This window comes from Atractosteus spatula, chromosome 6, assembly GCF_055471065.1.
Source record: "Atractosteus spatula isolate fAtrSpa1 chromosome 6, fAtrSpa1.hap1, whole genome shotgun sequence".
NCBI classification, from domain to species: Eukaryota; Metazoa; Chordata; class Actinopteri; order Semionotiformes; family Lepisosteidae; genus Atractosteus; species Atractosteus spatula.
The window spans coordinates 34,860,832-34,888,270 of NC_142711.1; the positions used below are offsets into that span (position 1 = coordinate 34,860,832).

Consider the following 27,439-nt stretch of genomic DNA (forward strand, 5'->3'; position numbering starts at 1 on the left):
AGCTGCAGTTTAGAGATTATAGTACAGAGAGACCTACTTATAACAGCGATGTAAGATTTTGCAAGAAAATGAAGCTCTTTCTGCTGGCTGAGATAGTTTGTAGGGGGCTGTGACAGGTTGTGTGACATTTTTGACAAAGGGAAAAAGGAGAGCAGGGGGGAGATGGAGGAAAAGTAGGGGGAACAAGCAGTAGCAGGAAAGGAAGAGAGAAGAGCTCATTAAGAACCAACACATTTTGACAACGTTATGTAATTTGACAACAGGTACTGTACAGTATGTGTAAGTGATTTATGAATATTTCCACTGCTGTGCTTTTGAGACTTCAGAGAAATAGGTTTGTGTCCTTTTTGTCATTCCCCACTCTCCCTTGAATTTCCTTTTGTTGAGGACAGTTTCAGTTGTGCCATATTTCTACATTTCTTAATAATGAACTTCACTGTGTTTTGGGCAATATGTAATTGGAAATTTTCTTATACCCTTCCCCTGACTGGTGCTTTTCAATAACTCGATCCCAGAATTACTTTGAAAAGTGCCTGTCTTCATGATGTAGTTTTTGTGGGGAGCTGTACTAATCAACTGTGGGACCTCACACAGATACTGTAGGTGTATGTTGCTTGAACTCATGTGAAATATCCTAATTGCACACAGGTGGACATTCAACAACCCCCTCAGTTCAATATTGATATTTTCTCTCAAGCCTTCTTCCATTTTTTATGTTGGACGAAAACCTTGGGATGAAAAGTTATTTTATTAAACAATCTATTATATTGTACTTATTGGACACTGCAGGCCCTAAAAGATGCCTCACACTTTCACAGACTGTGGCAGGGGTCCCCGCTCAGCAGATGGGCTCCCACTGGCTGCTCCAGCAGCTCACAGAGGGCCAGTGCAAGTAGGTGGAGGAGAGAAGAGAATTGGAAAGAGGAGAAAGTATAGAGGAATGTCAGGGAACAGGAATGTATTAAGAGTCCAAATTCTTTACATGGTGAGTCTGCCTCTATTGGGATGAAGACCACCACGTGGTCTTTGCACACTGTAGTCCCTCCCCAAGCTGTAGCTGGTCTGTCACAGCCAGGAGGCTGTTAAGACAAGCACTTCCACAGGACTGAAGGGCAGCCACAGCTCACCCTCTCTCACCTGTCTCAGGCCCAGCCCCAGCAGGGCACACAGCCACCTGCATCAGGCTAGGCACAGGGTCACCAAGGAGCTGCGAAGGGCCCCAGCCTGCGAGGAAAGCAGGGTCTGTTCAGGACACAGAGATGCACAAAGGCAGTGGAGTATCTGAAATTTTCAATCATAAACTGACACAGAGGATGGTGCTAAAACATGGGAAGAGAAGTGCTGCTAGTACTACATGTGTCAAGGTGCAGAAGTGCTAGATTAATATACAATTACACAGAACAGGCTATTGCTGGGGGAAAAGGCAGAATGACTAACAAAGGCAAAGAGAAGCTTCTCTATTCTCCACCTCATGTACTGTGTAGTGGGGCTGCTGGTGCAGAACGGTTCCTGAGCATCTCCCTGGTATGTGCCTCAGTGATTAAGGAAGTGGGTGCCCTTTTGTGCGTGAAGCAATCTGGGATCCTCCAACATGAAAATCATGATAGAACTTCTTACATTTATTCATTTCTATGACAAATCTGCATTTATAACTTACCACTTGTATTTTCTGCATGATGGACCTAGTGTGAAAGTAATTGGATCATATCTTCAGTAAAATGCCAGTGAACTTTTTCCAGAGGATTAATCCCAGAACCGATATCCTATCTTTGAAGAAGCACTTAATCCTTTGAGACCAGCCTCCCCACCCTCCCAGCCCAAGCAACCCAGTCGGACACAGTGGGTGTGCACAGAGCTCCGCTCTTTATTGAAAACCGTCGGAAAAACAGCAGCAACACTCTGGGTCTTTCTCAGATCTTGTTGAAAGCAGCAACGTCAACACTCTGGACCTGGAACAGACGGGAGAGAAAAATTGAGGAAAAATTACTTCAGAACACTTCATGGCAGAAAGACATTTGACAGAAGTTCATATTTATTATTGCATATCCAATTCCCCAAAATAATACATTTAAGAATTACACAGCTATTATGAATCAATGTTCACTTCAAATTTACCATATTCCTGTCTTGTGCTAGCTCTGTCCAGCTTGCAACTGTAATACTCTGTATTATATAATCCTTTATATGCAGAGTGTTATTACTGATAAAAAAAATGAAAGGTCTGCTGAAATACGGCTGGTTATTCTGACTTCTCAAAAACAAATGCAGTTGCTAAATGCAGATGGTTTAAAGGGTGTAATGTGTGTTCTATGTCCCTATCTCATGCATGTGAATATATGCCCTTCCTAGATTCTTACATAGTCCTCATATTTGGTGATTTCCTCCTCCAGCATGTCAGTTCCCACTTTGTCATCTTCCACCACACATTGGATCTGCAGCTTCCGGATCCCATAGCCAACAGGCACCAGTTTGGAGGACCCCCAGACCAGTCCGTCCGCCTGTACTGACCGCACACACTCCTCCAGCTTGGCCATGTCCGTCTCATCGTCCCACTGTGGAGAGAAAGGGAGGGGGAATGTGAGGGAAGCAGAGGAGAGAGTAGAGACTGAAGGCCTGTGCAGCTCTAACTTGGCCATTTCTGTCTCATCGTCCCACTGTGGAGAGATATTGACAAAAGAGTACAAGAAAGCGTGACAGAAAAGTGAGTGTAAGAGTGACTGATGGAGCCATACCGGCTTGACATCCAATAGGATGGAGGACTTGGCGATGATGGCAGGCTTCTTGGCCTTCCTCTCGGCATACTCCTTCAGCCGCTGCTCCCGTACTCGCACGGTCTCCTCATCCTCCTCTTCATCACTGCCGAACAGATCCAGGTCGTCATCGTCATCATTGTTCTCTACTGGTGCTGCGGAGTTCGACTGCTGCACTGGAGCCTCCTGAGAGAGAGGTGTTGAGGATCAATGAGTCTGTATCATCCGTGCTCTGTGTTTGGTAAAGGATGCAACAGTACAGCAGCTCTCGGAACTGCAACCATTTCTCCGTACCATGGATACCAAGTTCCTGGGTTACCACAGTGCAAAAATAGCTCAAGAGAACTGGCATCTACTGCTTCTCTATCAGTGTTTGTGACTTCTGCAGTGTATTCAGTGCAGTTAAGAGCTGGGATAACAGTAAGGAAGCAAAATAAACGATGTATAGTAAACAACGAGACTCAACGAGAAACAACCCCTGTCCATGGCATTATAAAACATTCCACTAGATCATGAATTTTAAACCTTGGTCCTAGAGAGTGCCCATCAAGCAAGTACAGTAGGTCATTCAATCACTCATTTCTAAAGATCTGAGACTAAAATCCAAGTACACTTCTGCCCTCAAGGACCAGAGGGCTCTTAATTGAACACATTACTTGCTTGATTCATCAATAGCAACAAACTGGATTGGGGCTCTCTAGGACTAGGAGAGAACCCTGCAGTGGGGTTCAGGGGGATGGAAAACCAGTGACAGAAAACACAGGATTTCAGCAGTAGCAGAATAGTGGGGACACTCCCTGCCTCTTCATGTATGAAGGTATTACCTATTCCTCGGTAATGTAGGTCAGGTACTTAAGTATTAACACCAACATCCAGAATAAAATCAACAACAACATAATACAATTTTTTATTGAAGTAAATTCAATATCACTGCAGCAATAAGGCAGCTCTTTAGATCTGCACAAAGTTCAGTTTAAGCATTTCCGTATGATTATACAGAAATAAAGGACATGATACTAAAGGAGCTTTGTCATTTATTAAAGATATGGTTACAAAATCAAAATTAAACATATCACAAGTCAACACAAAATGTCTTAAAACTCATTTTAATTCTTTTATTTTACTATTTTGTGTCTAGCTGTCTTTTTGTTTATGTACCATAAAAGGCACCATATAAAATAAAGATGATGTACCCCATGCCCCTTATCTGACCCTAATTCTAAAATAAATCTGGATGAGGGATGAGCTCGGGTCTCCCCACCCCGAGACCTACTTCCTCATCTTCCGACCAGCTTCCCCACTCACCTTCGCTGGGGCTGCAGGGACAGCTGCTGGCACGCCCCCTGCTGGGGACTTCTCTAGTACTGACATTCGGGACTCCAGCTTGAATAAGGCCAGCCGAAGGTCTTCCACAACTGAGAGAGAATGAGAAAACCTTATTTTTTGGACATCTGGAATTCACTGCCCAATTCTGACACCTGTTTATCATTGCAATTTCTGCTATAAACCTTATGGGAAAGAGACAGGCTAGATGAATATAGTCATCCATGACTTTCTCTTCAAACTATACGGTCCAGAACTCAAGCATCAGATGTTGTTTGGTTGCAGCTCACACTGACAACGCTGCAAGCTCAAAGCCACAAGCATCACTGTTGTACAGCAAGCTAAAAAAATAATAATTTCAATTCCAGTCAAGCCCATTGACTTTTGGCCAAACACATGGGGAACCCTAATTACAGCCCAGTTTTAAAACAGCGATCTCTAATCCACAAGCAGGGACTTTTACGGCTAAACCTTAATTCGCAAGGCCAATTTGTGCACTCTCAAGGACAAACACGATCAGTGTCACTTCTCCCCTTCAGCCTTCTGGAATATGGATGTTGTATTTGTGATGGTAGGTACAAGCAGCTTGGTGGCCCAAGGTACGACAGACAGACCTTTGTGCAGACTCTGGTTCTCCAGCTCTAGGCTTCTCATCCGAGAGAGCAGTTCACTCTGATCTCCAGCAGGACACACCGCGCTCTGCAAAAAATGTTACATACAGCACACAGTCAACAGCATGCCTGTGGCTTTGTCCTTGCTCTTTTGTTCCTGATGAGGTCTGTTAAAGAAAGTCTGCTTGTTAAAGAGGCTTATTTTAAGGAGGCAGGGCTCTCCACATATACCTACGCGATGACGCCTTTAAAAGCCTGGAGCCAACTCAACCCACAGCTCACAGAGAACTGAGAAAAGGCAGCAAAAGCAGAGGGAAGGAACTGGAGGGAGAGAGGGATGTGGAGGAGAGAAGCACAGACAGTGAGGCACACAGGACAGAGTGCCAAGGCAGGGGAGAGAGGACATGGAAGGAAGTGCAGAGGTGTCTCCAAATTACCCCTGTCTCCTTTCAGCAGGGGCCTGCACTGCCTATATTCCCGGCTGCAGGGATTTACAGGTGGAACGTGAAGGACTCTTCTAAATACAAGTGGGAACTTTATTACAGCCCTTCCCCCCAACTGCGAGGAAGGCAGAAGCACTATCAGTGGCCTTTGATGATCATCCACATTTGTGGAATGGTAACTGTGCTATTCAGGCTTTGGAGTTCTGGACAGGGCAGCAGAAATCATTAGACTAGACCGTATAAAAACGGGACGCTAGGAGTCATTGGTGTGCAGCAGGTGGCGCCGCCCTCTCTCGGCAGTGAAGTGGGAGGAGGAAGCACAGGGCACTTACAGGCTGGACAGGGCAGCGCAGAGGGGCACGTGGGGGCCCAGAGGGGTGCAGAGTCGTCCTCATCTGGAAAGGTCAAGGGTAGGATAGCAGGGAGGGGGCAAGGGAGGAGAAAGTTGCATGAAGCTTTGACAGGAAAGAGACGAGAGAGTGTATTTGTATTCACTAATCGGCACCAGAACCAACTAATTTACTACAGCTACCAGGTTAGCTCTCCTAATGAGCAAGAACGACATGGTGTAAATAAAATAACACAGGCACTACAGGTTCAAACTGTTTAGTAACCGTGTTAAACAATTTCAATCAAGTTAATTTTTAAGTATAAAAGCTTTAATAAAGGAATGATTCTTTCAAACATCTGTGTGCATGTGACGTCAAGGAGTGAATTCAAGCACAGAGTGGAGCACAGCACAGAAAACATGCAGGGGAGGAGGAAATCGGACAGGCACATGCAGGCTGAGAGCCGGCAGCAGAGCCCCCCCCAGTTTCAGCCATTTCACTGTGCCTCTTCGCACACGCCAGAGACCTGCAGTTTGTTTAATTAGTGTCACCATACTGACTGGATTGTACAAGCTCGACGGGACTGGATCAGGTGAGTGGTTCACCAAAGCTTTAAACTGGTTATTGTTTAACCTGACCCTTAAAACCAGCAGCAGAACCTGTCACAATGAGATGTCTAAACCATTTGTCATTAACATTCAGGCCCTCATTTCCTGTTTTTACAAATGTCTTAGCTCCTGTAAAATATTCTTCCTGGGAGAGTATTAGTACCCTCCTGTTTCTGAGGTAGTCTGACTCCCAAAACATTCACAAGGCGAGCTCCCCCTCCAGACACGGGGCACCCCAAGTTTCTCTCGACTCCCATTTCAATACTTAGAGAAACAAACTGCGAATGTTTAAAAACACTTCTGAAACAATTAATGTGCAACATAAAATCCTCACAACAATGATGCCTCAAAAAGCAACACAGAGCCAAATTAATCTTTTTATTTCCAGCCTCCGTTGCCTCCGTTTATCTCTTTGCAAACGTTGCAAAGAGACCTGGACGAGGGACAGAGCTTCATCGTTAAACAGGAGCACACATATACACGATTACACCGACAACCCTGGAGAAACACACACGCTGACAAGCTAGCAGAAACACACGTAAATAGCCACCCAAGCAGGATCGCTGCAGAGCTGGTGTGGAAATGGACTCCAGTGTTAAGGCCGGCTGGGAGCTTCACACTGGGGATGATCTGCACTGGTCCTGGAGAGCCCCAGGCCAGCAGGTTTAAGGCTATTAACAGGTACAAGGTTTGTTTGTTTTTTTTAATGATGGAAGTCAACAGTCATTCTGACCAATTAAGTCCGCAAGGGCTCAGGACGGAAAGAAAACCCCAAAGCTCCCTGGCCTTCCAGCACGGGCTCTGGCCTCCACAGCTCCAGTAAGGGGTGAAAATCCCACTCCCTCTGCACAGCAGTCCGTTTCAGGTTTCGAGGGGGGCAACTGACATTGGATTCATAAAAGCAGAAAGATTTAATACAATTTTATCTCCATGTACACTATGTCTTTTGAAATGTACTCAAATTTAACATGAAACGGAAAACGCTGCGGTGCAACAGATGTTGGATCTTCATCCTGTGCTGCTTCCTAAACCGGAAAAACAAGTGCAGAAACCCAAGAGATGCCCACAAGGGCAGAAACACCTTCTGAATCTTGCTGACAAGAGAAGCGCATCAAGTGACAGTTTAATCACTAACCCAGAGACCACCCCTGTTCCTGGAGAACTATCATCCTGCAGGTTTTACAGGTCTTTCGAAACCTCAAATCAGTAAAATAACTGAAACCAATGGAGCCCTGTAAACCCAGCCATTTAGAAAATAAGTGTCTCCCGGGATCAGGGATGAAATGAAACCAAAAATGAAAGAACACCCAAAACAGCCACCCTGAATTTGTAATTCGAGGTTCTCAACACTCAAGTAATCGATAATCCGAGACACTAACTTATCAAGCTATCTCCAGGCTGCAAGGGCCAGTTTTAGAACAGTATCCTGAGTGCTTTAACTTACAAAAGCACCATACCGCAAAACTGAAAGGTGGATTTTCACAGAAATTCTCCTATTAAAACAAGCTTTTCCTAGATCACTTTAATCAACAATATAAAAGTGAGTTTATAGGCCAACTAGGATCGCTGATGTGAAACTGTCCCCTTTCCCAGCATAGTGCAGACCCGCCAGAAGACTTCCCCATGAAGAATCACTGCAGCCTAAACCTGGCCAAACAGCCAAGCTGTTTCAACTGCAGGGAGTCAAATTTCCATAGAACCAACGTGTCCATACCTGGAGGCCTGACAGTTAAAATGAATGCCCCCAGACAAAGCCCCAGGCAGAGCAGTTAGCTTTCCTAAAACACTCCCATGACTATGAATTAGAGCAGAAACATGATGCTCAAGGCTTACATACACAAATGTTTGTGTCTGCTCCACATTGTGCTTGGGGTTGTGTGCAAAGTATGTTTATGGCAGGGTTGCCATTTTATTACGAAATAGCATACTAACACATTTCCTTTTGGCATGCTTTGGTGTAGGACGTGTCAGCAGCTGGAATGCGTTTTGTTTTTTGGATGGATCTCCGAAATGCTGCCCCAGAAAACAAAGATGCGTTTCTGAACAACTGAGACTTTGGACTTCAAGATGAAGAACGGACACCCCTCCAGACTAACTCCAAACGTCTTTAAACAAAGAGACACACTTCTAAATTTTAACAGTTTTTAGAAAATTACAAATGAAACTAAAAATAAAATGGGGTAGCCAAAATTACTTTCATTTCAAGCCCAATGGTGCACATGAAATTGGTCATTGCTGTCAGGTATGCATTTAGGGACCGGGGAAAGACAATGACATAGCGCAGAGGGGCTTAGCTATATTCTACACTCACTACAGTGGAGGCGTCCTTAATTACGCAGCTCATCGACTAGGGCAATAAGCTTAGGTGAAAGTCCTGCAATGGAATGGTTTAAAGCAGTGGTTCTCAAACTGTGGTACGCCATATGACCCTGGAACTTTGTTGTGTGCGCTAAAAAATCGGGACAGGTTTTCATATTTTCTATTTTAATACGTGTCGAATACGCAGCCTACGTACTACGATACAGCGAGCGCTAATACTTGAGTGGACACAGAACTACAATGTAATTCTATACCACTCTATAGGAAGGCGTGCTACGAAGTAAGTGACCAATTGTATTTAAAAAAACTTCTCTCCACCAAATAGAGAGGTAGGAGAATGTGCGTGATTTTGGAACAATGCCAATGTTGTAAACACAGGAATGCATAGAAATGCGTGCTACACTGTAGGAACGCTGGCAATCTTGTGAGCACAGGAAACCTTGATAGATAACAGAAAAATATTTAAGAACTGTTCTAGGTTAATTTGAGAAAAACACACCGAGCGTCTCTGTGTTTCGCTCCCATGCGCATGAAATAAAAACTTCTTTTAACTTCTGAGATGGACTCCTGAAACGCAAACGGGGAAAAATACAAGCTTGTGGATTTCTAAAGCAGGTAAGCCCCACACTATTTTTGAAGAACCTTATTTACCGTTGGCAAAAGAGCTGACACGTATTATGTGTGGAGAAAACGCTGCTAAACAGCTTGACCTGCTGCCCCTTCTGAAAGACACAGTCACTCAGAATTATTGAGATGGCGGATGATATCAAAAGTACGCTGATAGAGCTCGTTATGATGAGCAGATGCTTTTCACTGCAAATAGATGAGTCTGTAGTCGATTTGGCCAATTTGCTCGTTTACGTTAGATACGAGTTTGAGGGCATGTCCCATGAGGACTTTCTGTTCTGTAAACCGCTACCAACAGGAACTACCGGAGAGCACATATTTCAGCTTCTGAATGTATTTAACGAAGAGAATGGCATCGACTGGGTAAAATGCATCGGATTTTGTACAGACAATGCTAGACCGGTGACAAGTTGACACAGCGGTGTAGTTGCACGAATTAGAGAGGTTGCTGCAGAAATGAATGGACGCATTGCAACATCCACCGCGAGACCTTTGCTGTCAAGAAAATGCCTGACGATTTAAAATCTGTTAGACTCTGTTGTGAATTGTATCAAGGCTCAAAAAATGAATTCACATCTGCTTTTCTCGACTAAACAGGCTCACCCCTCTCACTGAAAAGGTGCTTTTTTATTGTTTATTTTTATTTGTTGTTGTTCCTGTTTTTTTCTGTAAAGGGCTTTGAGAAGCCACCTTTAAAGGCGCTATATCAAATAAAGTTTATTATAATATGTATTATATGTGTGTGTGAGAGTGTGCGCACACACGAGCTCATGTTGGTCATTTCTGGGGTTCCTATGAGAAGATGACTTGTAGGTGGTACTTGGATGCTTTGGTTTGATCAGGGGTGGTAGTTGGTCCAAAAAGTTTGAGAACCACTGGTTTAAAGGACCATGCATTTGATTAACCCTGTTCCACACAGATGGCATGCATGGAGGGAGTTTTTTTTAAGAGAGACTGAGTGCTTGTGTAAATATAATTCTTCTGCCCATGTGCAACATGAGAGAGGGATTAGCCTGCTTTATCATTGCATGCCTCTGCAAGAGGCTGAATGATGGAGATGTAAGTGTCCCAAAATCATCATTCAGCCATCCTCCATTTTTTCTCCTTTCAATATTTATAAGATGACAGTCTTTCTGGCAGCAATATTTTCAAAATTAAAAAAACTAATTTAATTTCAAAAAGTCTTCCATACATACCGCTGGAGCAGCATGTGTATTTAGTCAAGGAGGTCAAACTAGGTTCCAAAATTCAGAGCGGCTGTGACGTCAATATCATTCCTGTCATTTTTGTTCAATACTCCCTTTTATTAAAACAAGTTTCAGACTTCGGCTGTGCTGTGAAGATTTATCAAAATCAGACGGAGTCTGAGGAAACTGCTTTGAGTGGCAACCCTGCCACTTTAAAAAAGAAAGCCAGAAAAGACATCAAACTGTCCACAGTTTTTGCACCGTCTGCAGCAGGCCCTGCATGAGGCACAGTTGCAAGACGGCACATACTGCTGTGCTATGTTTGCCTGCTTCAGTTTGTGCCTGGTGATTTGTCAGTGGCACTACTTCTCTTATGAGCCATTAACAGTGAAAAACGTACCATTAACATGGCTGATAGCAAAAAAAAGGCAGCATGTCTCATTTGTAGGCCTTTAGAACACAATTATTTGCAGGAGATATACTGTATATTGATTTGTACTTGATTTGGAAAGTAAAAACGCAATCAAGTTTCAAAAGCTCCCACGGACACAAGAGAGTCGTTCTGTGACAGCGGGCGGGCGAGCAATGACACCGAGCGCCTGCACGAGTCTGGGTGGAGCAGGGCGGCTTGAAGAGGTCATGGGATGAGCCGAGAATGAATGGTGTCCACAGGACATGAGGGCAAGGAATGGAGGGTGTGTGTTAATTATTAATCACAACAAGAGGGCGGGAGGGCAAGAGGCCAGCTGGGTGAGAGAGTGCAGTACTCACTCCGGCTAGGGATTTCTGGATATTCTCACGGGCTCTTGCAATGTCCTGCAGGATGGTATTTGCTCCAGTCTCCTGCAGAACAGGGGCAGAAAGAAGCAGGTCAAACACAAGCCAGCACACAGACACTCTACACTCCGACCTCACACACTGACGCATGCAACACAGCTCCGATCGTACTTGCAGAATTGGGCTGCAAGACATGCACAGTGCAGATTACATCCACAGACGATCCGCAGCTCCGACTGCGTAGACACACAGCACAGTTCTGACTACATCCACAGACTGACCACAACTCCGACTGCACAGACACACAGTACGGTTCTGACTACATCCACAGACTGACTGCAGCTCCAACTGTGCAGACACACCGTATGGTTCTGACTACATCCACAGACTGACTGCAGCTCCAACTGCGCAGACACAGAGCGCAGTTCTGACTACAACCACAAACGTACCACAACTCCAATTGCGTAGACACACAGCGCGGTTCTGACTACAACCACAAATGTACCGCAACTCCGAATGCGCAGACACAGAGCGCAGTTCTGACTACATCCACACACTGACCACAACTCCGACTGCAGACACACGGAGTGCTTCTGACTACAACCACAGATGTACCACAACTCCGACTGCGCAGACACACGATGCGGTTCTGACTACATCCACACACTAACCACAACTCCGACTGTGCAGACACACGGAGTGCTTCTGACTACAACCACAGACGTACCACAACTCCGAATGCGCAGACACAGAGCGCAGTTCTGACTACAACCACAGACGTACCACAACTCCGACTGCGCAGACACACGATGCGGTTCTGACTACATCCACACACTAACCACAACTCCGACTGTGCAGACACACGGAGTGCTTCTGACTACAACCACAGACGTACCACAACTCCGAATGCGCAGACACAGAGCGCAGTTCTGACTACAACCACAGACGTACGACAACTCCAACTTCGCAGACACACTGCGCGGTTCTGACTACATCCACACACTAACCACAACTCCGACTGTGCAGACACACGGAGTGGTTCTGACTACAACCACAGATGTACCGCAACTCCAACTGCGCAGACACACAGTGTGGTTCTGACTACATCCACACACTGACCACAACTCCAACTGTGCGGACACACAGTGTGGTTTTGACTACATCCACACACTGACCACAACTCCAACTGTGCGGACACAGTACAGTTCTGACAACATCCACAGATGTACCACAAATCCGACTGCACTGACACATGGTACGGTTCTGACAACATCCACAGACTGACCGCAGCTCCAACTACGCAGACACACAGTACCGTTCTGACTACATCCACAGACGTACCGCAACTCTTACTACGTAGAGACACGGCGCGGTTCTGACTACATCCACAGACTGACCACAACTCCGACTGCGCAGACACACGGCGCGGTCCTGACTACATCCACAAACTGACGGCAGCTCCGACTGCAGATACAAAGTATAGTTCTGTCTTAAATGTAGATGGACTGCAGTGCCAATGCACACAGGCGCACAGAGCATTTCTGATGACACAGAAACACACTGCACAAGCAGGAACATTTCAACTCTGACTGTGCACACCAAAAATCAATATATTGCTGTATCATAAATATATAATGGCATAGGTCAATTAGGGCCATCACCCATCTAATAAAGTGTACAAAGCACCATGCAAGCAAGTTATTTCTTTTTTTCCGTGCATCAGTTGTATAAGAATCACAATAGCATTACAGTAAGTACAGTACAGAGTACAGTAACACTTTCACCTAACAGTACAGTCTTTTCTTCAGAGAAAATTCTGTCTTCAAAAACGGTCAGATATTCAGAAACAGTGAGTTGTGAAAATCACGTAAAACATACCCCTATTTTTTTTACTGTGTCTTATACAGTGATTAATATGTGTCTTAATATGCATTTTCACATCTCTAACATTTTCCATCAGTTTTGCTGAGCTGCTGTGTTCCACCTTGTCTTATTTTAAGCCACTGAAAATTAAACCAACACATTTCTTAAAGGCTAGACTAAATTCATTTATCCTGAGGAGTAACTTTAAAATATTAACTATGCAAAAATACAAATTTTCATCCCCACAGGCTTGATATTTAGAAGGTTTACTGCATTTGTGCTACCCATGTGTTGCTGAATAGTGTTTTTTTCTGCTGTTGAAGCACAATCTGTTTTTAAGCCAGGCTTAAAGGTCATGATACTAAAACATTTTGTGAATCTGCTCACCCTTGAGCAATGACATGGCCCAGGGCTGGTCAACCTTAATTCAGCAGGGTTTAAGAGTTACCCTTAAATCACATCTTTCTAAACACTTCAAACAATGTTGTTTTGAGCACTTAAACTGGCAATTTGTACAATTAATAGTTTAGATATCACCTGAAGAGGAAACATAATCACCCTTTGCAGGGTGCTCACACGTGCTGCAGTTGGCCACGTCTGAACCAATTAATTGAACCAATTAATAAATACTTACTGAATTGATGAAAAGTAATGCAAGTCTCTATAAACTGATGATTTAAGGCGGACCTTAAGAACCCGCTCCAGGGCTCCAGGACCAAGACTGCTCACTCTCGAAGCCATGAGCTACCCGACCAAACACTTTTGTTCCCTAATTAATGTAATGGGTAAAAGATACACCATTTTGGTCGAGATAAGGACAATGCTGCCTTTGAAGGTTCCTCCTCAGCGCTTACTCATTTTTCTTGTTCCAGAGGGGGAAGGGTCCTGTTCACATTAGAGAGGTGATCAGCTGCCCGCCAGTTATTTGAAGAAGAAGGCACAAAAACAGCAAGAAAACATTATCTGGCTCCAACTGCAGCTGTTTTAGTCACAGTCTTGCTGCACATGTATTGAAGCTGCACATATTCAGAAGCTGTTACTTCTTGTTTAAAAGAACTCGTTGCACCTTTTGTGACTAAAGATTTGATTCAGTGGTGTTAAAGCCAGAATTTCATCCTGCTCTCTGTTTTCTTTGCAAATTTTTCAGCTGGTTAGCGGAATACAGGAACAAATGTAAACAGGACAAGACACTGGCACTGTCTTCTCACATTCACCGCATTTTATTTTTGTAAACCTTTATTTACAACTTTATTTTTAAATTCTCTGGTTATAAAATAAACATTTGCAATGTACTTCAGCAGCAGGGCGTTTTCAGGAGCAATTGGAGGGAAGAGTCACTCACAGGCACAAAAACAGGATCCCCACCTGGGAATTGAACCCACAACCCTGTGCTCTGGAGTCCTGAGTCCTAACCACTACACCACACTGGTGCCATGTGTGCTCAGGACAACTGAAATGCAGAATCGCATTAAAACTGGTCATCTTTCTGAGTATTTTAGGATCACAAAACAGCCTTTTTAAAACTCTACATCATCAATCCTAGCCCTCACAGCTAATCTTAAATAACACAGTTTAAAGGCTGCAAAACATGATTCTGTATCAAATGGTGACAGAAAAAAAGGGCACAATTCTGATGGATTATTTGTGGTTTTCAGTTTAAATAGTAGGAGATGGCCTTTAAGATATTCTGGGAAGCTTTTATAAAGTGGTCCTGCTTCCAGTGATCGGACAGTGTAGGCAATAACACAACGCTGTCCTGTTTGTGACTCTGGGGTAAGAGAACATCAAAGCTAAAGGATAAACTCAGGGATACGTTGCCGCACTGAAAAGACTCATGCAAAGCAGATACAGCTCAGATACTCCATTCGGCACAACGTCACCGATCTTTCATCATGCACCCGTAGCCAAGCACAGCAGACACACCCCCTTTCAGAACACACACACAGACAGGAACCAGCCCAGGTTCCAACCCCTGCGACTCTAGCCCACCTCATCCACACGGAGGGAAACACCCCCCTCCCAACACCTGCAGCTTCAATCTCTACACCCTCACCGCTGGCCAGCATGTACAATGTTCCCCCAGCACCCTAGAACTAGCACCTGCACCCCTACCACTTTATTGCAAATGTTCATTTACTACAGCTTGTATACCTGAAACCTGACATGGATCAAATCCCCCGGCAGCGGGAGTCTTACTGCAATCTCTTCCAAGAACAGCTCAGATTGCAAAGCACACCCACAACCAGCACAAGATAAATGTTGTTTAACTCGTGTGTAAAATGAACAGTATTCCTCTCTTCCCCACCCCACTTCATGCTTGCCCCTTATTCATCACAACCTTCTCTTTACTTCGATACACTTTTTTTATGGCCAAAGGCAACACTTTTTCAACGAAAGTCATCAAAACATAGCCTGTCGTATTCTTCTTTCAGTTCACATTCACACATTATGTCTCGGTTTTACCATGTGAACTTCGGGGCCTTTTCTCCCCACCTATTCCCCTGATCTTTAGGCCCACGCTGCATGGCTCACAAAGACCACAAAGCCGACAGGTGCTTCACAGGCAGGAGGGAGCCGCCTTGCCTCCCACAGGAAGGTGCAGTACCTGAGCTGTGTGTGTGGGGGTGCTGGAGGATGAGGAGGCCGAGACCGGGCCGTTCATCCTTTCGTAGTACTGCCGCTCGGCTTCGTCATACCGGTGCTTATCAAACCAGATCTTCTCCTGGGCCAGGTACTCCGCACTCATGATGCTGTGAGGAGAGACAAGGGCAGGGGGGACAGGAGTCCATGTCAGACAGGCGCAGTAGACCATGAGCTGCGACATTCTTACTCAGCGTGACTGGTCACATTGCGGTGCTGTGCCAGAAGTTCGTAAAAACTGAGGTTGGAATATGTACAACTTAAACACAGAAATGAACCTCCAACTCTGACACACACTTGATTTTTCCTAATAAGAACACAAAACAATTATGTTAATTCAAGTGCCTATACACTCTGGGCAGTTTCATTGCTTCTATTGGGTTTTTATAAATTGGTGACTTGGTTTTGCTTTAACAAATATCCTCCATTTTGTGTTTTCATGAAACATTTTATAAAACAACACTGCAACTCCCCCAAACACTCCGTCATCCCCCCATTACGGAGCATTTGTAGAAACTTCAGAGTTTACACAGCTCACAAGACCTTACATCTGCTGCTTGGAGAGTTCAAGCTTCTTAACTGATGCAAATCAGTATAAACGGACATTAAATCAAAATACAGAATGCGCTCTTAATTTAATGGTAAACCTGGACAGTAGCTCAGAAAAACTCAAATAGATCAGACTGCTCTACAATGCGAGTCTCACTTGCTTCCTCATTAAAAACAAATCTCCTCCCTCTTTCTAAAGCCACAATGCTGAAACTAACAGACAGAACAAATGCTGGTTGGACAAGCCTCCTGCTTTAAAACTCTTCAAAGTCTAGTCTAAGGTTCTGAGTAGTGCTGAGCGATAATTCGATAACGATAATTATCGCAATATAATTTTCCTCGATATAATTTTAACAAAAGTTTGATAAATGTTAGATATATATGTTTATGCTTTGCGCATGATATGCACATGCGCACAAAATACTGCGCGAGTGCGCGTGCGTATTGCAGACCGGGCAGCTAACGCGGTGGTGTTTACCCACACGGTGGTGGCTGACAGGATTGTAGTTAGAGTGGAGAAATGAGCGACACTGAAGCACATGGAGATATAATGGGTAATTTGGAGATATTTTGGCTTTTTACGATCAGACATAAAACAGAGCACTTTAAACTTTGCAGTCTGTCTGAGCCATCTTCTATGTGTGTTTTATCACACTGCAGTATTTAATTTTTCTATTAAGATATTTATTTTGTAAATTTTACTCATGCATATTTTGACATAAAAAAGACTTGAATACTCTCTACTTCAGATTTGTTTAATGTTTCTGCTGTTTGGCAAGTGTTTGTTGTGTTCTTAAAATAAAGAGTGTTTAATTTACCAATTAACTTTCACTCAGGAGAAAAAATCTGCCGTTAAACTTGAAAGAAATAATGATTTTACATTTATCGTGATAATTATCGATATCGACTGATATGAACATTTTTATCGTGATAATGTTTTTGGCCATATCACCCAGCCCTAGTTCTGAGTTAAGTTAGCTTTTCCGCTGTTTTTAGCATTAAGCCATTCGCAATTTATCACAAAATCTGACACCTACGACAAAAAAGAAAACTGTTAAAAACAAACTCCATCCCACACAGGAATGAGGACCGTCAGAACTCAGTAAAAGCACCGGTCGTGAGCCTGACATCGGAGTCAAAATAGCACAGCCCCTGGAGATGCAAACACCCCTCAGAAAGGGCCATACTTGTCCTGCCGAGGAGTAGAGCGAGGACTGGTGGAGGCTGCTGGAGACCGATTTAACCCTCCTGAGCCTCTTTGCTTAGCCAAAGCAGCCGCCTCGTAGAACCGCCGTTCAGCTGCCTCGAAACGAGGTCTGTCCAGCCAGATGCGCTCGCTATCCTGGTGCAACATGAACCTGAGGGAATGGCCCAGGTCCAGGTGGCCACCTGCTGCCCTTTTGTCCTGATGCAGCAACACTCGGATGGCACTGTCCCGCTTGGCGTTTTGGGATTTCGGACGGTAATGTCCAGTTTCAGTTGGAGAGCCTCCAGCTTCCAAGCAGGCCGGCCTAGATACTGCCTCATCCCGCTCCTGGCTGCCTCTGTGGTGGCTCCTGCCTCGCGAAGCACTGGAGACCGGGGGCCCGTCGTGGAGGCTCTGGTAGAAGCAGGCCTCAGCGTGGTCATAAAGCGGCTTCTCCAGCCACACTTCTTGCAGGAGCCCGCGCAGTGCTGATGAGAAGTGGGGCATACCATTGACCGACTGCTGGGGGCGGCCAGGGGAAGGCGAAGGGGTGGCGGGGGTGGGTGTGAGAGTCAGGTACCCTTCATCCGGAGTCCTCTGTGAGGTCTCTTCACGGGGCAGCGGGAGGGCGAGGGAGCGGGGCGCGGTGGAGACGGACGCAGACGCAGGCCGCTGCATGAAACAGGACTCGGCAGAGTCGAAGGTCAGCTTGTTCACCCACACGGCTCGCACCACGTGGTGGCAGGCGACAAGGTCACCGTGGCTACAGGCCGCGGCAGCCAGGTCATCACGGCTGGAGCCCACAGAAGCAGCCTTCTCTGGATTAGCAGGGCCGCACTCAGGACGTGACGCAATCACGGCCTCATTTGTTTGGGCGATGCTTCCGTAGAGTGCCTCCACCAGCTTCCTATGGTACGCACCCTCTGCCTCCTCAAATATGTGCCGATCGAACCACACGGATTCAGCCTGTAGGCCAAGCAAGGAATAGACAGGACCGGTGGCCTGGCTCTTGACGCGAGGAGAGCGTTTGCGTCTCCTCTGTCTCTTCCCGGGTCGCTTGGCATCACCGTTGAGGCTGCCGCTCTCCGGAGAGGATGAAGCCTGGCCCCCGCTGCCCTCCCCCGGCTCGGCCCTTCGTACCGCAGCCAACAGGCCGGCGCAATCGGCCCGACCTGGCCCCCCAGTTTCCTCCGGCCCAGGGCGGTCCGCTGGGCAACCGGGATCTCTGCGATTCTTCATCTGGCTCCCAGAGCAGCAGTGAAAGAGGAGAGAAAAGGAAGGGCAACAAGGACAGGCTGCTGGGTTAGTTACAGACAAGGAAACAGGGAAGCTGCGGGAGACTGATCCAGAAACACAAGAGAACACCGCAAGGGACAGCTGGGGTAGGGAGTGCAAGAGTTGAAAGAAAATGGCAAGTTAAGCTGACATTTTGATTTTGGTGCCTCGGATTTTTAAATTGTCTAAAAAAAGTGATGTCGAAATGAAGCTCAGAATTGTTTGGCATTCCGCCTGAGTTTCAATTTGCTGCACTTACAAAGAGACTATTTTTAAGCCTCGTTGTTCAGATCCTCATTCAAGGGCAGTGGTTTTAGCAAACACTCCCCCCATTCCCCAAATGACTGGGTGTGGGAACTGTGTACAGTTTCAACCTGGCAGCCACACAGATCATTCAAACAGCTGCCTTTGTTCCCCAACTCCTGCGCCTCTCTTCACGCAAAAGGTTGAGTCATTGGAACATTTTGGGATACAAGTCCAAATCAGGTCCGAATTTTAACTCGAATATTACCAACTTCTATACATTGTTAAGAGCAACTGTTCTACTAACGTCAGTAAGGCTACACTAAGGAATAAATTAAATGCACTAACAGTGCCACAATGCTCATTAAAGATACCTGCAATTTAAGATCAATGGATAAAGGCACTTCTACTTTGTGTGGGATGAGTTCTGACCTGCCAATGCAATACAGCATTGCCTCGACTTTCCAAACGCATCTGCCCCCATGTTGTGCTGAAATTGCCAAAAGGGCTGCTGTGTAAATGAGCAAACCCTCGCTGCACTGGGTGGAGAGTTAAGGGATGTTGGGGTCGCTTTAGGAGAAATCTCTGGAATCAAGGATGATAGAAGGATGCCAGTAGGTCAGGCTGTGTTCTTACAAAACAAGCGCTACTGCTCAAGGCGAGAAAAAGGTACTTGCTTCTGGACCAGTCCCACATGCCACTTATAGACAATGCATAATTGTACAGAAAGACTCATAATGGACAAAATAAATAGAATGCAAAAAAAAAAACTAAGATGAAACTCTGCTAGTAGATTTATGGGGGTGACTGTGTAACCCCCTGTTCCCCAGCTCCTGGGACTGACCCCCACAGGACAGTCAAGATACGCAAACTACTGAAATAAGCTCAGAGGAATCCTGTCCTCTCAAACGCTGACCGTTACTCTTCAAGATCTAACTGTTAGAACAAACAGGTAGAAGACTAAGGGAGAACACTGCTAGACCCTGGGAGGGACGGTTTTTAGGGTGACAAAAATATTCCAATCCAAAACCCTGAAGAATGAATATCTCGCACAGGGTGTTTAGTAAGGAGCTACCAGAGCTTCATCCCAGGAAACAACAAAAAAAAGAAAGTGCATGGCAATAAAAAAAACAAGTGGATAACAAAATAAGGAACCATTTTTTTAATATGGAATGAGGTACAGAACTGAAGGGAAAAGTTAAACAAAATGCAGAATACAAATAAAACGAGCTACGTTACTCCAAGGATTATTGCACAAGAAGTGAAAAGTGAACACTTGGACAACAGTGGAGAAACAGTGGAATGACTCACTACCCATAGAAATGATGCTGGTAGTAACCAGACAGCATTCTGGCAACAAACAGTGCCACCTGCTGGCCTGGAGGCCTATCAGTACATGTGGCACACACTGACAAGATCTTACCACCATCATCTTAAGCCTACAGCACAATTAGAGACACACAACAGTGAGGTGTCCACCTTCCAGGCAACCTTTGCTCTTCCATCCCACCCTACTGCTGATCTTCAGACACTTCTTAAAATATCTGCTGCTTCGTTGCTGAACGGACAATGTGGTTCAGTGGGTAAGGGGTCTCAGCAATGAAGGAATGGAAGCAAAGGCTGCCTGCTCCCTCACCTGGAGGGAACCTGCGCAGGGAGAGAAATCCACCGCAGGAGCCGGGAGGTGGGAGTCGTGAAATGCAGACAAACCACCAGCTTTTGGTCATCAATCAACTAAAGACATTCAGAAAAGCTTGTGAGAACTCCCCTGTTTCTCCATCTAAATTGGACTAATGTTGATGAAATGCATGCAGTGCCGGACAGGACAATCATGATGAGATTAAATGAGAGGTTGGTCTTGAGCGCGTGCCCACATTCAGCACAGAGGTCCTGGAGCCCCACTGCGGGATATCCTGCACAGCCCCATGTCTATCCTGCAAAGTGAGGTTCTCAGCCAGTTTGCATCCCTGTATTCAACAGTCAATACAGATTCCCATTTCTTTTCTGCTTTCAACTTTAGGTTACGCAACTACTAAGGATCAAATCCAGGCCCAAAGAACTGCAGGTTGTTGGAATTCAGCAATACTCCTATTTCTGGAGAGAATTAATAATTCTATTATATTATTTAAAGCCCACAATGTCTTTCCATCAGTATGTAGATCAATGAGCTAACTGAAGTTGCCCATGAATTCATACAGATTTATTCCCACTGACTGTTTACAGGCATCTGTAAAACCTGCACAGGAACGAGGCTCTCCAGGACCAGGCTGGGTTGCCAATGTCCTAACCAGTGACAGGCCTGGGTTCTTACGGTCCAGCCAGCAGTTTAACAACTGGTCTGGCCTTGGATGTTCACTTACACCATTAAGGAACCCACCACAGCAAAGGGTTGCTGCTGAATACAATGGAAAAGCCCAACAGCAGCAGGACTGGTAGTGTTTTACTTATTCTTTGTCTTTCTGACAGGAAAAGATCCTTAATGATGAAATCCAGAAAGGATTAAAGGAGTTTGAGTGGGGAGCTTCAACAGCATGTACTGGCTAAAAAGGTACAAAGTAAAGGTTAATTCAAAACTGATATGTTGAAAAAAGAAACTGTTTTGTTGTTTCAGATGAAATGTTATGTTCCGTCATGTCTTTCTGGTTTTCAGCCTGGAATTAATCTTTACTTGTTACTTTAATTAATGCGTGGAGGGATATAAACATCATGGTTATAAACTCTCACCCACTGGGCTGTGGGTTTGCATAGATCTCAATCAGAACAACAGAAACAAATAATAAATGCCAGCACTTCACCGCCACTGGAAACTTTCAGGGATGGGTGGGGCACCTACAATGATCAGAAATGTGGAATCTAAGAGCCGGCAGCTGTTCAGCACATTCCTATTTCTACAGCCTGAACACCTGTGCCTCCAGTGGGTTCGGGCACCAAAAGCAAAAGCGGATGCAATTCACCCCTGGGTTTTAAAAAGGGAAACGAGCTAATCTACTTCAGGATTAGCCCCCTGCAGACTCTGGTACAAATTATATACATGAAGCAGAAAATCCTTATTTTCTCACCACTCGTCTATGTAAGCCTACTAACAGTGACGATAAAACATCCTGCAGGGGGTGTGGACTCATACAATGACTCATAAAGCCAGCAATAGCTACGCAGTGAGTCCTGCAGCATCTGCTTCCCTGCGCAATATCGCCCTCTCCTGGCAACTCCAATAGCACTTCAGTGTATATCTCCCGACAGTCTACCAACCTTTAAATCGCTATTACATTTATACTTTCCGCTAACGCATTCATCCAAACCTGGGCATGTTACTGGAGCTATCTGAGTGATGAACCATGAGCAAAGGTACAACAGCTTCCCATCTGGTATTTGAACTACTCCTTCCCACTGCTGCCTACTGAGAGCCTGCTGACCCAGCTGGGTGTATTGATGTAAAGATAGCATGTGAAGGTAAGAAGGAGATGAAGTGTTTTTGCTACATAGGTTCAATAGGATTTGCCTTGTCATAATCATTTGAAAAAAAAATCTACTTTGCAATTCCCATTTTACTTTGCAATTCCCAAAATGGGTAGGATGCTGAAAGCACAATCTTACTCAAAACAAGCATAACTCCCATGCCAATGCCTGAACTGTACATACTATCAAAGCCCTGAACACACAGGGAGCTAAAACATTGAAGTAGTAGAGTTTTAAAAAACAAATCAATCACAGACCATCTTCAAGGTTCTCTGAAGAGGAGAAAACAAAGCCGAGGGAGTTTATAGCCATGAGTCTTTGGGCTCCCTGGCACATGGAATGTAAATTTATCAGCTTGCTGGAGCTGTGAGTCCAGCCCCTCCTGCAGCAACATGACTACTCCTCTAGGACTGGGCGGGACAGAGATCTCTCTCCCCCTGCACTGCAGCTTCAGGCTTGAGGTGCACTGTACTCAAGAAGCACATCATGTAAAAACTGCATACCAGAATTGGTTAGAGAAGATATACAGCTCTGGCTTATATATAAAAGGCCCAAGGACCTAAAGCCTACAAAGAATGAAACCATTACACCTTGGGAGCACCATGACCCAGCACTGCTACAGCCTGCTGCAGAATTAAAGCAGCAATATTTATCCAATGAGGATGCATTTTCCCTAATCAGCCAATCACATCTGACAGAGACCAGGCCAGCATGTGACGCGGGAGACGAGCAAAGGGAAGGGAATGTCAAGTTCGACAGCACTGGCTGGCTTTTAGAGGTAACATGGGGCTCAGAGATGGGGCACGCACCACCCAGGAGAAAACCAGAAAGAGCATAGGGGGTAACAGAGGAATCCCCACCATGTGACCACAGACCAGGGAGAACACTGGCTGTTCTGATTATTTTCCACTGCAGAAGTGCTCTCTGCAAAACACTGAAAGCCACCCGCTGCTCAAGATTGCAAGTACACTGAGCACCGGGCTTATTTGGTATCCCACACTTCCCAATTAAGGCAGGATCGAGCAGGAACCACTTCAGTGCTGTGGATAACCAGGAAAAGCAAAGAGACTAATAACAAAAAGAGAACAGGATTCAGTGCTTGCTTGCTTGCTTGCTTTGTGGCAGTACACTTATAGTGAAACACTGACACCCATAAGCCCCCCTTTATTCAGGTCATGTACGTGCAAATGCTTCTTTACATTGTCAGGGACAATATTCTCATTCAACATGGATAAGGTGGTGGTGGTGGTGATTCCTCTACCCTGGCAATGGTATGTCGGTGTCATGACATGCAGTGGAGCACTGGAGAACATGGGAACTGCAGACAGACAGAGACCTAGGCAAAGTTAGACTGTGAAATACTCACTGTTTCCAATCCTGAGCCGCAGCGAAGAAAGAGAGAAAAGCAACAGGTTAGTATTGCGTAACTGGAGGGAAACCACACAGCAGCAGAGCAGAACATACAGAAAAAAAAAATCAGCAAGGTTTTGTATACAAGGACCAGAACAGCACAATATATAAGTTTAATGTAGATCTGGGTTATAAAACCTTAGGGCTGGATGGTTTCAACACCTGTGAGCTACTGGTGCATCACAGGTGGAATTTATCAAGCAACCTGATGAATTAAGAGAACACTGCTCCTTGATGACTGAACAGTTTTTAGATTTTAGTCCTAATGGCAGTGTGGTGGCTCCATGGCTCAGGATCTGCGCCTGTGGCTGCTAGGTTGCCGGTTCATATCCCGTGGCCGGCAGAGGAATCCTACCCCGTTGGGCCCCTGAGCAAGGTCCTTAACCCCAGCTGCTCCAGGGGTGCTGTATAAATGGCTGACCCTTCAACCTGACCCCAAGCTTCTCTCCCTGTCTGTGTGTCTCATGGAGAGCAAGTTGGGGTATGTGAAAAGACAAACCCCTAATACAAGAAATTGTATATGGCCAATAAAGTGATCTCATCTGATCTTAATGATCTCCAAATTACTTAATAAATCTCCCGGTTAATTGATCACAATGGAATTGTTCAATAACTATAGAAATTTATAATTGAGCAATGATTTAACCTGTAATTTAACTTACTGGATTGGTGTTCTCCAGGACCAGGTTTGGAGATAGAGTCATTTACACACTCCACTCACACTCTAAGGAAGTTACCAGAGTGTAAGTTCTGTGGAAATATACCACTTCAATTACATGCTCCTCTTCTGATTAAACTTAACATGTCTAAACTTTTACCAGTTTCACACATCTGCACACTTGAAGGCATCTGGAAGGGTAGCAAACCTTCCCGGGTCTACGTCTATTAATAATCCAACTCTATTTAGGGGCACTCTTTAACAAAAACAGCACTGCGCAACAAATGTACAGCAGAAGCAAAATAAAAAGTTAAGGTAAAAAGCAAAGTGAGTTCCTAGAACCATGAGTTATTCTAAATTCTGCATTAAAACTAGTTCAATTATTTCTGACTGAGACAGTCGCAGAGTCCCTGATGTGTTGCACAGACACGAGGGCTTCATCAGCCATTGAGTGGAGTCTGGTCTTTCTCTGTAGAAGGCCAGAATCAGATCCACAAAAACTCCTCAACATAACCTGGAGCTCTGTGAGCAGGAGAACCTTCATTTCCACTCTGAACTTCCCAGCAGCCACTGCATGGGTTTTAAGCAGGAGGTGTCAGAAAAGTTACCAGAGGGATAACTGGCTTGTGACGGCCAGGGGTTCATAGCAACTCCACTTTTTGATCCTTGGAGGTCGGCTCTTCCTCTTGCTGTGAAGCAGATTTCAACAGTCGTTTGTTCCCAACTAGTAGGGTACGTGAGGTTAGTTTTACCCCACTGATGATGTGCTGTTGCAGTAATCCAGTTCAGTAATCCTGCTTGATACAAGAGGAACTGCAGGTTCAGACACTGGATGTCTGTGCTGGCTGAGGAGCTGATGGTGTGAAGCTGTCATCTGCTAACATTATGACTGACGCCTATAAACACAAGACACCCGGGGAATTAAGGCAACACAGTCGTTTAATCTTGCTGAAATAAAGGCACATATCAATATTTCAGACAGCATCAACTGGGCAATGCTCCACACAGATGGCAGATGTTCTTGTAATGCTGCTAACATGAGCTTCACAAGGAGGCCCTGGGTTAAAAGTAACACAAGGGATTCCAACATCCATCGAAGATTTCAGGACCATTAAGAATTACAATGAAGTCAGCAACCTGGAGCCCCTGAGCATAGCCTGAGCACTCGTCACAGTTTAGCTGAAGTTCTACTGCAGCTATGTCTTCATATTCGACAGGCATCTGTCAAGTACTGAAACTGCTGAGTGGGTTCTGATTTGGTCTGCACACAGATCTCAAGGTCTACAGCATTGCAAGGAAACTCACAGGGTAACATTCAAATAATAAACAGTAAGGGTTCCAATATAGAGCCATATGGATCACCATCAGTGTTAAAACAGCTAAGAATCATGAATGGGCTCCTGGCCATTAAATAGGAGCCCAACCAATGAAGAGATCCCTAAATACATCCCAGTGCAATCGGGAGGGAAGCCATAATCGACAAGAGGCACTAAAGTAATGGAAAGAGAAGGATGTTAAGTTACTGAAACAAGGACTGTTTCAGCAATTGTGATGAAGCTAGCACCGCCAATTCCATCAGTAGCTGCTAAATTTTTGAGACTCCTGACCAGATTTTAATTAATTCCTCTACCACATTACACCCCAGCCTACTACCAATTCCTGAGGTTTGGGAAACACATTTCAGTGAAAGATTGATACTGCACCACGGCGTGTAGTGACACGACCTGTACACGTACAGATGCAAACCTCTATTTCAGCTTAATCCAGAGAAGACACTAATGTAAAACAGCCGAATTGGACTGTGTACGAAACACGTTAAATCTAGCATAAAAGCACAGTGTACTAAATTCATATTCTCTGCACTTCACGCATGCACAATTTTATAAGCTTTAGATTAACACATACTACACACATATAGGGCCTACTGTATTTAAAGTAATAATAAATGTTTACATTCCCACCACAGACATTACCGATAAATAAAACTCTACATTAACTGTTTTAAAATTACCAGCTATCAACCCGCTCGGGAAGAGCGAGGCAAACTTGATTCGTCATGATTTCAAATCCGACAAGGTGACTAGGGAGAAACTTTGGTTGTTGTTTTTTTTACTTTACACTCAAAAACTTTATAATACTCAAATCTCAGTTTGTAGGCAATGCATTACTCACATTTACCTGGAGCAAATTCACAAATTCCCGTTCGGAAGATTACAAATGAAAAGGTACTGTACGCTTACTCAACCTCTCCACACTTTTTGATGATCCCTAACGAATTGGAGGTTAGCGTTGAGATCATTAGCTTTCAGGCAAACCGATTTACCGATTTCACAAGCAGAGAGCACACATCACCTTAATACCACCAACCTGAGTTGAAACTCTAATAACTAACTCCAATTAACCAGCAGCGTGATAAGTCTCTTGCAGTGCGTGTTTCCAGGCTGAGACGTGATTCGCAGACGCTCCCTGCCACCGCGCTGGCCGCATGAAGCCCTGTCAAGCCTCCGATTCCGTTAAAATTGACCGAGAACAATCACCACAGCAATGAAATAACTCCCCAGATTGAAAGACCAACTCCTATTAAAAACCCCGACGCTCAGACAGCACTGTCTATACTCACTTTTAGACGTTTGGGTGGTTTTCTGAACCAGATGTACGCAGCGTGTCCCTCCTGTAGGAACAGAGGAATAGAAAGAGAGAAGGCAGGGCCAACCACTTCACTTTCTTCTCACGGATGAGGGGGGAAGATTGGATCCAGATAGCTGACTCAAACTATTTCTTACAAGCTCTTGAGCTAAACGTGGAACTAATTTGACAAATATTATTTATTTATTTATATGTGCACTTTAAAAAGTAAAATAGCGGGGGTTTATTTTTTTTTATTCTCTGACAATCTGGAAGTTGGTACATTCCTAATATTGAGTGAAGTGCGCAGTCGCTGGTCATACTTAACTCGAGATAACAGTTTAACAAAAAAAGGAATGATACAATTGTGAAGCGAGGGGGCGCTCTGTGCTCTTTTACACCACAGACTGATAAATTCTATGGCATACAGTATGCAATTTAGATATTTTCAGCCAACACATGAACATATTATTTTATTGGATTAAAAATTAAGAAGTACTATTGACTAAACATGCTCTAATTTCTTGCACCTATACTGTTGCAAAAATCAAAAACACTGG

The 27,439-nt window shown here is 44.8% G+C and overlaps 1 protein-coding gene across 4 annotated transcripts; it reads right to left on the reverse strand.

The window, feature by feature from the left end:
- Positions 1-1,844: 1,844 nt before the first annotated feature.
- Positions 1,845-26,956, reverse strand: eef1db (eukaryotic translation elongation factor 1 delta b (guanine nucleotide exchange protein)). 4 transcript variants are annotated; one of them, XM_088919066.1, is made up of 9 exons: positions 26,875-26,953; positions 15,443-15,587; positions 10,969-11,040; positions 5,460-5,522; positions 4,688-4,772; positions 4,056-4,165; positions 2,733-2,936; positions 2,358-2,552; positions 1,845-1,949 (listed from the first exon to the last, which is right to left on the reverse strand). In XM_088919066.1, the coding sequence occupies exons 2-9, from the start codon at positions 15,581-15,583 to the stop codon at positions 1,911-1,913; spliced, it is 909 nt and encodes a 302-aa protein (XP_088775192.1). In that variant the 5' UTR covers positions 15,584-15,587; positions 26,875-26,953; the 3' UTR covers positions 1,845-1,910. The 4 variants fall into 4 exon arrangements, with proteins under 4 accessions (XP_088775192.1, XP_088775195.1, XP_088775193.1 ...); XM_088919069.1 differs by lacking the exon at positions 26,875-26,953 and adding an exon at positions 17,214-18,451; XM_088919067.1 differs by lacking the exon at positions 5,460-5,522 and having other exon boundaries at positions 26,875-26,955.
- Positions 26,957-27,439: the final 483 nt, after the last annotated feature.

What these genes read in the sequence shown, in the direction of transcription:
- eef1db (XM_088919069.1), bottom strand. Translation starts at nt 18,451, where the DNA reads ATGAAGAATCGCAGAGATCCCGGTTGCCCAGCGGACCGCCCTGGGCCG. An exon ending in TCCAGAAATCCCTAGCCGGA is followed by an intron (nt 5,523 to 10,968) that starts GTGAGTACTGCA and finishes TGACCTTTCCAG; the next exon opens with ATGAGGACGACTCTGCACCC. An exon ending in GAACCAGAGTCTGCACAAAG is followed by an intron (nt 4,166 to 4,687) that starts GTCTGTCTGTCG and finishes ATTCTCTCTCAG; the next exon opens with TTGTGGAAGACCTTCGGCTG.